At 34.8% G+C, this 15,035-nt stretch overlaps 1 protein-coding gene across 1 annotated transcript; it reads left to right on the forward strand.

Moving 5' to 3' along the window:
- The first annotated feature begins 2,853 nt into the window (after positions 1 to 2,853).
- LOC101895710 (odorant receptor 88a-like) lies at positions 2,854 to 14,005 on the forward strand. The gene is made up of 5 exons (XM_005179070.3): positions 2,854 to 2,923; positions 8,724 to 9,551; positions 13,313 to 13,514; positions 13,595 to 13,750; positions 13,821 to 14,005. The coding sequence occupies exons 2-5, from the start codon at positions 8,743 to 8,745 to the stop codon at positions 13,881 to 13,883; spliced, it is 1,230 nt and encodes a 409-aa protein (XP_005179127.1). The 5' UTR covers positions 2,854 to 2,923; positions 8,724 to 8,742; the 3' UTR covers positions 13,884 to 14,005.
- The last annotated feature ends 1,030 nt before the right edge of the window (positions 14,006 to 15,035 follow it).

Below are 15,035 nucleotides of genomic sequence, written 5' to 3' on the forward strand. Positions count from 1 at the left end.
GGAGAGGAAAAGATTATTTGATTTCGTCCAAACTTTGCAGGTCCTACTATTTTTGCAAGATTTTTTGTGAAGATGGTAGATATCGGCTTCGCTCCTTCTGGTACCACTCTTACGGAGGATCCAAAGTTTTGAATAACCAAAAAAATTATAAGAAGCGAACAGAGCATCCAATTTTATTAAAATTTCACTTATCCCAATATTGCTACTAAAAAATGGTGTGAAGATGGAATACATAGGACAACTCCTTCAGGTAATCCCACAATGGGTCAAAATTTGGAATAACCGAAACTCTCATAAACGGCGAAGTAAGCATTAATTCCTATTCATTCTAAGCCTCCCACATTTCAATATTTCCACTAACACAAGATCTGGTGTGAAGATGGAATATATCGGGTTAGTACCACCTCCCCACAACGAGTCAAAATTTTGAATAAATATATCTCTTACAAAAAGGCGAACTAAGCGTCAGATTGTCTTTCAATTTTCCACATCCCAATATTTCTACCAACACAAGATCTGGTATGAATCACTCCTCAATCACCTACGCCAAAGAGTGTCGACAGTTTGAAGAGAAAAAGCGATTGCTTAACGATTATTTCCATAAATTTGGAAATAAGTTTTCATTTTTTTTTAAATTTTACGCTTCCCAATATTTTGTTAATATTAGATGAAGTGTGAAAATGTAATTCTTAGATCGGGCAACGGACAATATTGGATCACTCCTTAAGTGCAAAAGGTTGGATTATTAATAACGCAACTTTAAATATATTTAAACAAGTAAAAACCAGTAAATATAGTTTTAAAGACGGGCGGGGCCGAATTTATGATACCCTACACCACTTTGCTAATTTAGTACAGCTGCGCATAACAATTAAAAGATTTTATGGGAGAATTCAATCATACACGCTATGATTATAATTATAATTTAAAGTTCAAAGGACTAAATATGCCGAAGCATTTGTATCTTTTAAATTCGGACTTGTATTGCCCATTTGGTGCACAATTAATTTTTGAAATCGGATAAAAATATATATGGGAGCTATATCCAAATCGGAACCGATCTCGATAAAATTTGGCAAAGATATTTCTGAGCTGTATTTGATATATTTCCCTGAATATCGTTGTTACGGAGTGCATATTACGATTGTGGGTAACAAATATGACAAATCGGATGAACAGTATATATAGGAGCTATAGCTATATCAGAACCGATCTTCAAAATTTGGCATACTAGCTTCTAGACTCTATTCGGTCGCATGTGCCAAATTTCATCTTATTTGGGCAAATATTAGACGTTTGGTGCACAATTAAAGGTAAATCGGACGAAGTTATATATGGGAGCTATATCCAAATCTGAACCGATCTCGATAAAATTTAGAAAATGTATTTCTGAGCTATATTTGATATATTTCCCCAAATATTGTTGTTACAGAGTGCATATTTTATGCGGCACCTCCCTTTATTCGATATTTTAATGATTTTGGCAACGTTATTCACCGGAATTGCTTCAAATTTCGTATTTTAATAATTTGATGGGTTCTGCAGCCTATGACAGAAAATTACTTATGCAGGTATAACCCCCGTATAAAGGTAATCAATTAAACGGTATTTTTCGGAATTTTTTGAAAAATTTAAAGTTCCATTCAAATGGTGGAGGGTATTCAATGTTCGGCCTAGCCGAACATAGCTGCTTTTTTACTTGTTACTTTTTACTAGGTCGTAAAGCATAAACAAGGTTACGGACGTTAGTCAGTGTACATATAAAAATGTTCCCAACGCCTCTGCTTAATATCCAGATTGGTATGGCGTATTAAAAATTCGATCCCCCGACTATTGCTATTTCCTTCTTTTTTCTGGAATTTTCCGTACATATATTCATACTTAAATTATTCCTTAATATATTCTTCCCAATGCAAAAACACTTTGTCATCCCGCTTCCGCGAGCATGTGTCAAAATTGACACGTTTATAGTGCGAACTACATCTATCAATTAATTACTGGCCATAATCAAAATCTACAGGATCATTGTAAATAATTATTGTGATAATTTTAATTTTCATACCCTCCATCATTCTATGGAGAGTTTATTAAATTCGTCAATCGGTTTGTAACTCCTCGAAACACTCATGTCAGACCCAACAAAGTATGTATATATTCTTTATCAGCGTAAAATTCTAAGGCGATTTAGCGATGTCCGCATGTCTGTGATATTATATACAGTAATTGTTTCCAATTTGGTATTTAAAGTCCGTAACTACCACTACAGCCTATAACAAAAAATGCAAGTTCGTGTAGCCCATATATAACGATACCTCCCGACAGTCGGTATTTTGATGATTTTAGAGGCATTATTCTTCGGAATTGTTTCAAGTTTCATATTTGAAGTTCTTAATGACAGAAAATTGTGTCTGGAGGTCCACGACTTCGTATAGCCCACATATAACGGTTCATCCCTTTATTCGGATTTTAGCGACATTATTCACCGGAATTGTTTCAAATTACGTATTTGAAGTTCAAAATCGGTACTACAGCCTATGACAAAAAAAAAATACTTTTGCTGGTACACGTCTTCGTATAGCCCAAATATAACGGTTTTCGTTTAAACGGTATTTTTTAAGAATTTTTAAATATCTTTCAAGTTCCTTCCACGTAGTAGAGGGTATTAAAACTTCGGCCCGGCCGAACATAGTCCCTTTTTGCTTGTTAAATTTCATATTATAGTTTAAAAGTTTACTGTGATAATTTATTCAGCCTTACTAGGTGACTAGACGAAACTATGTATCGTTCACAGTTGGCTTCAGTGGTATTTAAATGAAGACTGATCCAGTTCAAAAGTCAAAGTCAATTGGTAGACTGTAATACGCGCTCGTAATCTAACTACCGGTAGTTACACAGATTATTACACAGATTTATCTTAACAAAGGTAAGAAATGATATAATCGCTTAAAAATTAACATTACAGGCTTTAAGTGAATAACAAGTAAAAAACCAGTAAAGAAAGTCTTAAAGTCGGGCGGGCCGACTTTATGATACTCTACACCAGTTTGCTAATTTAGTAGAGCTCCATATAACAATTAAAAGTTTTGGTGGGAGAATTCAATCATACATGCTAATTATGGCGAAGCATTTGTATCTTTTAAACTCGGACTTGTATTGCCCATTTGATATATATGGGAGCTATATCCAAATATGAACCGATCTTCATAAAATTTGGCAAAGATATTTCTGAGCTGTATTTCATATATTTCCCTGAATATCGTACAAATATAACAAATCGTATGAACAATATATATGGGATCTATAGCTATATCTGAACCGATCTTCACCAAATTTAACATACTAGCTTCTAGACTCAATTCGTAGTAAGTGCCAAATTCCATCCCATTTGGGCAAATATTAGACGTTTGGTGCACAATAAAAGGTAAATCGGACGATGTTATATATGGGAGATATATCGAAATCCGAACCGATATCGATAAAATTTACCAAATGTATTTCTGAGCTGTATTTGATATATTTCCCAAAATATTGTTGTTACAGAGTGTATATTACGGCTTACGGAGGACTAAAATAACAAATCGGATGAACAATATATATAGGAGCTATAGCTATATCTGAACCGATTTCGATCAAATTTGGCATATTTATTTTCAGGCCTAATTTGGTTGTATGTGCAAAATTCCATGCTATTCGGGCTGATATGATAAGGCAAATCGGACGAACTATACGGGAGCTATATATAAATTTTGACCGATTATCTACAATTTCAATAGGGCTCGTTCTTGGGTCAAACAAATGATTTGTGCAAATTTTCATCTAGATAGGGTAATAAATGCGAACTGTACTTTGTTCACAAAAATACATGGACAGACGACTCAGAATGTGATTTTATGCAGATCATCAAAAGGAACTATAGTTCTATATCTGTTATGCACAAAGGCATAGTACCCTGACCACCTTGTGGTGTAGGGTATAAACAGCTAAGTTCGGCCGGGCCGAACTTTAAATACCCTACACCATTTGGAAGGAACTTAAAAAATTTCAAAAAACTTCCGGAAACTACCACATAAACGAAAACTGTTATATGGAGACTATACATAGACGAGGATCTGCATACAAAAATTTTTGTCATAGCCTGTAGCACCCATTACGAACTTCAAATACGAATTTTTAAAATAAAACTTCCGGTAAATAATGTCGCTTAAATCATAAAAATACCAAATAGCGGGAGGTGCCGTTATATGGGGGCAATACGAAAACGTGGTTCTACATGGCTCATTTACAAACTTAACCTACGTACTGGTAAAATATGCATGTATGCAAAATTTTATCCTTCTATCTCAATTCGTTCGAAAGATAGCGTGATTGCAACAGGCGGACAGGGTTAAATAGTCTTAGAATTTTACGCTGATCCAGGATATATATACTTTTTAGGGTCTATTATAAATATTTCGAAGAGTTACAAACGGAATGATAAAGTTAATATACCCTCCCAACTGTGAATGGTACAGGGTATAAAAATAGCAGTGTTCGTTTATTTAAATATATTAAATATATAAAATGGTGACCCTTTAGGGGAGGTTCCAAAGGAAAGGACCAATGTTGTCCATTTCGTGTCTGACCTAAGTCTGACATAAATGTGCAAGACTCGGACAACTTCATTCTTCTTTACATTATTAATGTAATAATATTTGGAACATGTAAAAATGTGCGTGATGTACCAGATATAGTGGACCGAAGTATTTCATTTCATCTTAAACTGAAAAATATATTGGAATCAGAAAATTTAACATTTATTTCCAAGTCAATACGAATAATTGTATAATTGGAATTATTAATAGTGGGCACCAGATGGAGTGAGCCGATAAATTCTATATACACATCAGATCTCAGGTAACCAAGTCTCGCCAACTTTATTTGCAAATAATGAGTGATATAAATATTGAACATTTTGACCTTTTGTGGGGTAGGTACGAGAAGTAGTGGACCTTCACATTAGATCTTGTGTAAATAAAATTTTGGGATGTGTGGAATTTTAAGAGAATCGGATGCTTATTTCGCATTTTTAATTATTCAAAATTTGACGCTTAGTGTGGGTATATTGATGATTTTAGCTGCATTATTCATCCGATTTTTTTACACCCTTCATATTAAGTTTGTCATTCTGTTTGTAACACCTCAAAGCATAAATTTTAGACCCCACAAAGTATATATACTCTTGATCAGCATAAAATTCTATGTCGATTCCGAAGGAATTGAAGAAGATTGATAAAATTTTACTCAAATGTATATTATGTCTGCAGTACTTTTGGTATTGAAAATGGGCCATGTAGGTCTACGTTTTGGTATAGCCCCCATACAACGTAACTCCCGATATTCGGTATTTTGATGATTTTAGCGACATTAAACACCGGAATTGTTTCAAATTTAATATTTGAAGCTCGTAATGGATACTACAGCCTAAGACAGAAAATTGTCTGTGAAGGTTCACGTCTTCGTATAGCCCCCATATAACGGAAATTGATACTACACGTTTTCGTATCGCCCCCCATATAACGGTATTTTGATGATTTTAGCGTCATTATTCGCCGTAGTTGTTTCAAATTACCTATTTAGAGCCTGTGACAGAAAATTGTCTATGCAGGTCTAGGTCTTCGTATAGCTCCGGTATAACGGTATTTTGATGATTTTAGCTACATTATTCACCGTTTATTTCAAGTTTCGAATTTGAATATGGCTTGTATGACAAAAGTTGCCTATGCAGGTTCACGTCTTCATATAGAATCCAATATAAGGGTATATTCGGTATTTTTTTAGATTTTAAATGAATTTTTTACGGATTTTATTTTTTAAAAAAATTTCCAAATTCGTTCCAAATGGTGGAGGGTATTTAAAATTCGGTCCGACCGAACTTACTGCTTTTTAAGTTATTTTTAAAATATATTTTTGTTAATAAAAAACTCGTTTATTTCTGAAAACAATAGTAGTCTGGGTAGTCTAAAAGCCCTAAGAGAACTTGATAGTACTCACCTTCATATCGAAAACGAAAAAGGAATTCCAGGGCTTTAGGCCAAACGTTGTTAAGACCTGTATATAGTTTTGACCTTATACAAAGCTACCCCTAGGCTAGAAATTTGAAATTTAATAGAGATCTTTAAATTACATCCAGAAACATTCTCAATCAATTATCTTAAGTCAAATCAAGGTTTTTAACATATTTAAAAAAATCGCGATAGGATTAATATTTTGGGCCTTAATAAACCTTGTTTTTATACCCTACACCACACTGTGGTCAAAGTTCAGGTCGCATTTATTGCCCGATCGAGTTGATATTTTGCGCAAATAATTTGTTTGGGCCAATGTCACTATTGAATTGGAGAAACCCTGTCATAATTTTGTATATAGCTCCCATATATGTATATCTTCGCCCGATTTGCCAATTTTCTGGGCAACAAATATGTAATATTAAGCCAAATTCGAAAGTAACCATAACCACATTAGGCCTAGAAACAAGTATGTAAAATTTGGTGGAAATCGATTAAGATATAGCTATAACCCCTATATATAGATTATCCGATTTGTTATTTTTTTCTTCACATCTGTAATATGCAATATATCAAATACAGTTTAGAAATGCAATTGCCAAATTTTATAGAGATCGGTTTAGATTTGTATATAGTTCCATTTTTAACGTCATACGATTTCACGTTATTTGTGCCTGAAAAGTGTAATATCAGCTCAAATCTGATAGATTTTAATGACACAAATGCCTACGTGAACTTAAGTTGAAATCTAGAGTTTTCAGGAAAATTAGTCCGGAAATTTAAAAAAAAAGTGGGGGTTGAGATGGGTGTGAACTTGCCCCCTCTATTTAGGATATATTGCGATAAAAAATTCCAATCTTTCACAATCTGTTGGGATTTTCCTCTGTAATTATTTTTTGTGTTGCACTATGTAATCGAGGGGAAACAGCATCCCCCCCCCTAGTAATGGTATTTCCCTACTGTATGAGCTATAATCAATTATATCCTTTTTTTTGTAGGTTTTTATACCCTCCACCATACTATGGAGGGTATATTAATTATGTCATTCCGTTTGTAACTCCCCGAAATACTCATGTCAGACCCAACAACGTATATATATTCTTGATCAGCGTAAAATTCTAAGACGATTTAGCTATGTCCGTCTGTCTGTGTGTCTGTCTGTCTGTCCGTCTGTCTGTTGTAATCACGCTATCTTTCGAACAAATTGAGATTGAAGGCTAAATTTTTGCAGACGTGTATATTTTGCCAGTAGGCAGGTTAAGTTCGTAAATGAACCATGTAGGTCCAAGTTATCATATAGCCCCCATATAACGGTACCTTCCGATATTCGGTATTTTGATGATTTAAGCGACATTATTTAACGGAATTGTTTGAAATTTGGCATTTCAAGTTCGTAATGGATACTACAGCCTAAGACTGAAAATTATCTGTGCAGGTCCACGTCTTCGTATTGCCCCCATATAACGGTACCCGCCGGTATTCGGTATTTTGATGATTTTAGCGACATTATTTACCGGAATCGTTTCAAATTTGGTAATTGAAGTTCGTAATGGATGCTACATCCTAAGTCAAAAATTGAGCCATGTAGGTTCACGTCTTCATATAGCCCCCATATAACGGTACCCCCCGATATTCGGTATTTTGATGATTTTAGCGACATTATTTAACGGAATCATTCCAAATTTGGTATTTGACGTTTGTAATAGATACTGCAGCATAAAGCAGAAAATGGGTCATGTAGGTCCACGTCTTCGTATAGCCCCCATATACCGTACCCCCTGATATTCGGTATTTTGATGATTTTAGCGACATTATTTACCGGGATTGTTTCAAATTTCGCATGTGAAGTTCGTAATGGATACTTCAGCCCATGCCAGAAAATTGTCTGTGCAGGTCCACGTCTTCGTATAGCCCCCATATAAAGGTACCCCTATATTCGGTATTTTGATGATTTTAGCTACATTATAAACAGATTTTTCTTCAAGTTTCGCATTTAAATATTGTGATAACTTATGACTAAAGTTGCCTATGCAGGTCCACGTCGTCGTATAGGCATTCGGTATTTTTAATATTTTAACAGAATTTTTAACGGATTTTATTTCTTTTTTTTTGGAAATTGCCAAATTTGTATTAAATGGTGGAGGGTATTAAAAGATCGGCCCGGCCGAACTTACAGCTTTTTTACTTGTTGCTTATATAACTGTAACCCAAAATTTCAGGAATTGGAGGTGGAGGGCATAAAATACTTTCAAATCGATATTTTCGATATTTTAATATTTTCTAATATTTGCCTTAAAAATCAATAGATATTTAATTATTAATTCATATTAAATCTGACATTGACACACTATCACATCAAGTACACTTAGCTTAAATATTTGAACATTTTTCGTCAATGTGACCGAGTGTGTGTGTTCTTCCACCCAGTTGTTTACATTACACTTTTATAACCCTTAATTGATTGTATTTTTAATATTTTCAATAATGTCTCTATCAAAAGAAAGGGCGGAGGGGCAATGTTTGTATAAAAAATTCTCCAATTTCGCCAGACATTGGATAATTTTCTGCTATTAAACGATCGTTGACATTAAAGAGGTGGTAAAAGAGGTCTACACACTTGTTACTACATACTTATTTGAAATGTGAAATTTTTCAAAAAACCTCAACAAGTCTTTTTAGTTTCAGTCCGTTACCGGTTATGGAAAAACATCGCCTGTATACGTTGGATGAATTTCTGCTTAAGCTACAACCCTCGCAGCGCTATACGAGAATTATTTATTTAGATTTTCGTCGTGAAAATCAAAACAAACCATTTCGCTTCGAATCACTTCGGCTGTTGTATGCCGCTCTAACGTTATTGATTGTGGATTGTGCCTGTAATGTTTTGAAAATCATATTCGAAATTCGAGCTCAGCGCCTAAGTGAGGCGAAGCAAATCGGGGCAGTGTGGAGCATTGCATTTTTGTGTTTGATACGCGGCATATTTGTGATGTTCAAACACAAGAGCATGTTGGATCTGACCAATGATTTGGACAAGATATTTCCACGCACCCGCCTGCTGCAGAATCGTATGAATTGTCATAAGCTGGCACGTTATCTGTTGATACGTCATCGGTTTCTCTTTGCCTATGCTGTTGTGGGTCTGTCGGCTTTTATTGGAATACCTTTGCTGAAATATATTGTCTTTTACGATCCGAATAGTGGCGAGCCGCTGCTGGATGAATATCATCAACATGCTTCGTGGTTTCCCTTTCACTTGAAAGAGAATCCCACCACTTATCCGTATATGTATGTTTCGGAAACCATATTAACGTTATTTGGCATAAATTGCCTATTTACCTGGGATCATATCTACACTGTGACAGTGGCTCAATTTATAATGCATTTTGAATATGTCAATACGGAATTGGCGCGATTAAATGCCAAGGATACAATGGATGTGGAAAAGAGCAAGAAATTCTATGATGATCTTGTGGAGATTATCAAATATCATCAGCATGTATTGAGGTAAGTTGGAAAAATACCAAACCAAACCAAACCATACATTTATATATCTAAATTCTGCTATAGGTTCCAGAGTACATCGAAAGTCGAAATCTTACCTAAACGCCAGGAATTCATAAATATTAAAAATACATTTAAGGGTTTTAAAAAGTACATCCTATGAGTTTATGCACAATTCTACCACAAAGCATCATTTTAGAAGGATGACTTCAAAGACAAAAATATTCTTTATAAAATTTCACTCTAAGCCTGAAAAGAAATTCCGATTTCTTTGGAAATTTAAACTTATGTACACGATAAGTACTAAATTGTAACAAATTTGGTTCAATTTCTATTTGGGTGAATTGATACAGCTGAATTCATAAATATTAATGGAATGCTGAAATTTGGAAATAAGATTACTATTGCATTGTAAAACTGGAGATATTATTCGCCGGAATTGTTTCAAATTTGGTGTTTGAGTTTCGTAATGGATACTACAGCCTATTACAGAAAATTGTCTGTGCAGATCTACGTCTTCGTATAGCCCCAATATAACGGTACCTCCTCATATTCGGAATATTCAAACAAGTAAGCAAAGGCTATAGTCGTGCGGGGCCGACCATATGATACAATACAACACTACAATATGTTAGAAGCCCCCTCATGTCCAAATCCATTTTGGAAGATTTCGCTTTTGAAATTATGTCACGAAGCACTGCCCAGATATTACCCTTAGCGTTTTGACCAGGGACATTTTCCAAATATTTATGCACTCCGTCGTGCTGTTAGTTTTTGTGGTCCATTTTAAGGCTAAATATAATCCAATGGTCATTCAAAATGCCAGAATTCTTCCCTGTGCTTACCTATTTTCTCAGGCCTGTTTATTGGCTTCAATTGTGTGATCAGGAATATTTTTTCCGTTTTTGGTTAATTTGAACCCCTAAATATTTTCAAATCATCTCTAAAAGCAAGGGGCCTTTCTGTGTCTCCAAATTTAGACTTATCTATATGATTTGCTTGCCTATGATATTTGGCTATATTCGTCAACAAAATCAGCATAAAAAGCCAGAAGTTCGCCTTTCGCGTATTTCGAATGTCGCCTTTAAGTAATGCTGGCATTTTTCCACACAAAAGTAGTGGCCCATTCTACCCGCTCTCCTAAACTTTAACTTCATGCGAGATTTCATGTCTTTTGGTTTCTATTTGTGACCTTTATAAGGGCTCCAAAATCAGGAACATTTTTAGTTTTTGGTCCATTTCAACCCCTAAATATATTGCGGACATCTTTGAAAACAATAGACTTAGCCTTTCTGAGCCTAACCCTACCCTTGTGAAAATTTTCGTGAAATCTGACGATAATTGCAGACTATATATAATAACCCCAACCTGTGTTGTAAGGTGAAAAAATATTACAAAAATATACACTTCAATATTATAAGTCAAATTGAAAAAATCACATGCGATAAAAAATATGAAAAAATAAAAATATGACACAAAATATTACAAAATCTACATTATTATTGGCATTTTTAAGCGATTTTTTTAGATTTTATTCTTTTATGTCAACAGGGCATTCTGAGTTGACAAAATTTTTCAAAATCGGTCCAGTCATTCTTGAGATATAAGCATTCTAGCTAACATCCCCTTCCTTTGTATATATACTTTGTATATATTTCGGTATATATATCCGATATTACTATCGGCATCTACGTAACGGTCAGATTTGACCTGTTCGTCAATTTGTGATTTCGCCGGAATTAAAAATATTCGCGGTTTAATGGAAAATTTGACTTTTATTTAACACAAATGTTGTGGCCTATTTCACCCACTAAATATAACCCTATGACCATCAAAATTGGAAGGCTTCTGCCCAGCCATAAGCTCTAGACCCATGCTAACTTCCGCTTTGATTGGTCTATAATTGCGACCCGTAGAGCAACTGCAAAATCAGGATTTTTTTCAGTTTTTGGTCCATTTCAACCCCTAAATATTATGCGATCGTCTCAAAAAGAAATAGGGTTCTATTCTGACCCTAGCCCCACCTCCATTCTAAATTTCGTGAAGATTGGGCCATAATTGCGACCTGTAGAGTGATTACAAATTAACATGGACAGACGAACAGACATACATAGCTAGATCGACTCAGCTCGGCGAGATAGAAGATCCATATATACTTTCCTATGTGGGAAACCAATATTTCGTGGTGTTACATAATTTTTGGCCCAATCAAACTTATAATACCCCCCACACATAGTGTTGTAGGGTATAAAAAGGACCAAAAAGAAGTCCTTAGTGGCTCCCTTGAAGGACACATTTTTCGACCAAAATAATCCTTGTATATTTTCACCAATATTGTGGAAGACACTGTATATCTAAGGAGATATATATCTACGCATTCCGAGGAATCCTAATCCGAAAATTTAAAAAATGTAAAAGATCCGAGGACGAGTAGTGGCCGATATCTTATTCAAATATTGCTGTGTGCAAAGTGCAACTATATTCAATATCCTAGCTTTTTATACTCTCAACCATAGTATGGCGGGTATATTAAATTTGTCATTCCGTTTGAGACACCTCGAAATATACATACATTTTAGACCCCTCTTAATAATCGGAATGTTGATGTTGTTGCGACATTATTCACCGGAAATGATTCAAATTTCATATTTGAAGTTTGTAATGTACTAACTACAGCCTATGACAAAAAAAAATTACGTATGCAGGTTCAGGTCTTCATATAGCCCCCTTATAACTATACTTCCCTATATTCGGTATTTTGATGATTTTTGCTACATTATTCACCGGAAATGTTTCAATGTTTCGTATATGCCTATGACCAAAATTGTATGCGGGTCCACGTCTTCATATAGACCCCAATTAACGGTAATTACTGTTTTTTATTTGTTATAAGATAATTTAATTTCTTTGAAATTTTTGATATTTTTTTGACAGACGGACAATCGGAAATCGCTAGATTGACCTCAAATGCCCTGACACAGATTTCATCCAAAGAGACCTTGGATCTGACCTCTTTGACAGTAACACGATCATTTGTTTGTATACAAATTGCTGAACAACGAATGTGTTCTCATCGGAGAAACCAAATTCGGCAGTTCACCACTTTTGGATAAGCGACAAAACTCTTTAGCTCTTTTAATCTATTTTCTTTCTGTTGCGGTCTAAGTTCTTGAACTTTTTGGAATTTCATTGGCTTTACCCCGAGCTCTTTTTTCAATATTTGCCGAATGGAATATTGCGATATGTTCAGCTCACGAGCTATTTTTCGGCCACTGCGACGCGGGTTTCGATCAAGTCGCTTCTTTACTTTTCGAACCATTTCTGCTGTTTTTTTCCGTCCACTTCCTTAAGGTCGGGCTGCACTACCAGTATCACGGTAACGAGCGATGGTACGAGACACAAAGGATTTATTCATATTTAAATGCTGGAGTGCTCTATCGATAGCCATTTGTGGTTTTCCAGCTAAATAAAAAGAAATCACACTATCACGCTTGAATTCCATCACGAATAACATTTTTGTCTGGAAAATTCTCACCAAAATGACTTTGTACGCTTGTAAACAATATAATAAGCTTTCACTGGAATAATTTCAAATGCTGCCGGAGGAGAGGCTTAGAAATGACAGCCGTCTGAAGTTGGTTGCAGTTTTTTCATCTCACCCTGTATACTTCATAAATAGCATTCATGTGGTCATGTATATAACACGAAACCCCAAAATTTAAACTTACATTCTACTAACAAATCTTTTTTTTTTTAATTCTTAGGTTGGGTAACAAACTTCGAAATACCTTCAATCTACCACTCTTTCTAACCGATCTCATTAGTGGTGCGTCGATTTGTTTCCACATCTATTTGATAGCGAATACGGATGATGTTATCGCCATCACTTTATTCATATTTCCATGTTTTGTTCAGGTGGCATTTGCGTTCGATAATTGTTATCAGGGTTCGCGGATTGAAAATGTGGTATGTTGTGAAATAAATGAAGAATATCATTTTAGATTATTCTACTATCTGCTGTAATATTTATATGTTTTAATTTTCAGACCACCAACATGAGCCAGGTTATATTTGAGCAAAACTGGTACGATGCGACATTGGAATATCGTAAATTCGTCGTACATTTTTTGTTATTCGCCAGCAGACCATTTACTTTGTGTGGCTATAATTTGTTTAGCATTGACATGGTTCACTTTAGAGGGGTAAGTGTTGATTGATGTTAAAATAAATTCTAGAATTTTTTTTTATTAAATATATTTGTTCTGTTTTCAGACCATGATGATTGCCTATAGGATGTTTACATTTCTGCAGGCCCGGGGATCAAAAGTCGAATAAGACAACTCTATTTTACATATTTACACAATTGTTTTTAATCTTAGTTTTAATGATTTATGTAATTAGAAGTATTTCGAATATGTCACAGTAGTTGAGTTTGAAAATGCAATTTTTCCCCAAAATAGAATTATTTCAAGTATCAATAAGTTTGATTTTTTTTAAATTATGTGTACAATAAAAAAGTGTAACGAGTTACAAAGTATCAGTCGTATACCGTCAATCGATTTTTCAAATATATTTTGACTTCTATTATGATTCAAATTTCAAATTTTTGATCCTCTATGGTGTAGGCTCCGTAGGAATGGACCAATATTTTCCATTTCGTATCGGACCTAATTAAATATGAAATAAATATAGCATCGTACCAGGTTTTTATTATATAGGTTATATCCTTCATTAAACTTGATTAAGATTAAACTTGATATGAGATATGCCTTAATTTTTTGAAAATGTTAAAATGAGCCTGAGGTGCCAGGTGCAGTCGACCGAACTACTCCATTTTTATACCCTACACCACAAGGTGGTCAGGGTATTATGTCTTTGTGCATTTATTTGTAACAGGCAGAAGGAAACGGGTTAGACCCATAGTTCCTTTTGATGATCTGCATAGAATCACATTCTGAGTCGATTTATGCATGTCCGTCCGTCCGTCCCTCTGTCAATGTATTTTTGCAAACAAAGTACAGGTCGCATTTATTGCCCGATCCAGATGAAATTTTGCAAAGATCTTTTGTTTGGCCAAGGACGAACCCTATTGAAATTGGAGATAATCGGTAAAAATTTAGATATAGCTCCCATATATATCTTCGTCCGATTTGCCTTTTATTGTGCACCAAACGTGTAATATCAGCCCGAATTGTATGGCATATACATCCAAATTAGGCCTGAAAATATGTATGCCAAATTTGATCGAAATCGGTTCAGATATAGCCATAGCTCCCATATATATTGTTCATCCGATTTGTTATTTTTGTCCACCGCCGCCGTAATATGCACTATGCAACAACAATATTTGGGGAAATATATCAAATACAGCTCAGAAATACATTTGCTAAATTTTATCGAGATCGGTTCAGATTTGGATGTAGCTCCCATATATAACTTCGTCCGATTTACCTTTTATTGTGGACCAAACGTCTAATATTTGTCCAA

This window comes from Musca domestica, unplaced genomic scaffold (genome assembly GCF_030504385.1).
Source record: "Musca domestica strain aabys unplaced genomic scaffold, Musca_domestica.polishedcontigs.V.1.1 16, whole genome shotgun sequence".
Classification (NCBI taxonomy): Eukaryota; Metazoa; Arthropoda; class Insecta; order Diptera; family Muscidae; genus Musca; species Musca domestica.

Bases quoted from the DNA above. Each gene is read 5' to 3' on its own strand.
- LOC101895710 (XM_005179070.3), top strand. From the start codon at position 8,743: ATGGAAAAACATCGCCTGTATACGTTGGATGAATTTCTGCTTAAGCTA. The intron at 9,552-13,312 runs GTAAGTTGGAAA...TTTAATTCTTAG, and splicing joins TATCATCAGCATGTATTGAG to GTTGGGTAACAAACTTCGAA. The intron at 13,515-13,594 runs GTATGTTGTGAA...TTTAATTTTCAG, and splicing joins GTTCGCGGATTGAAAATGTG to ACCACCAACATGAGCCAGGT.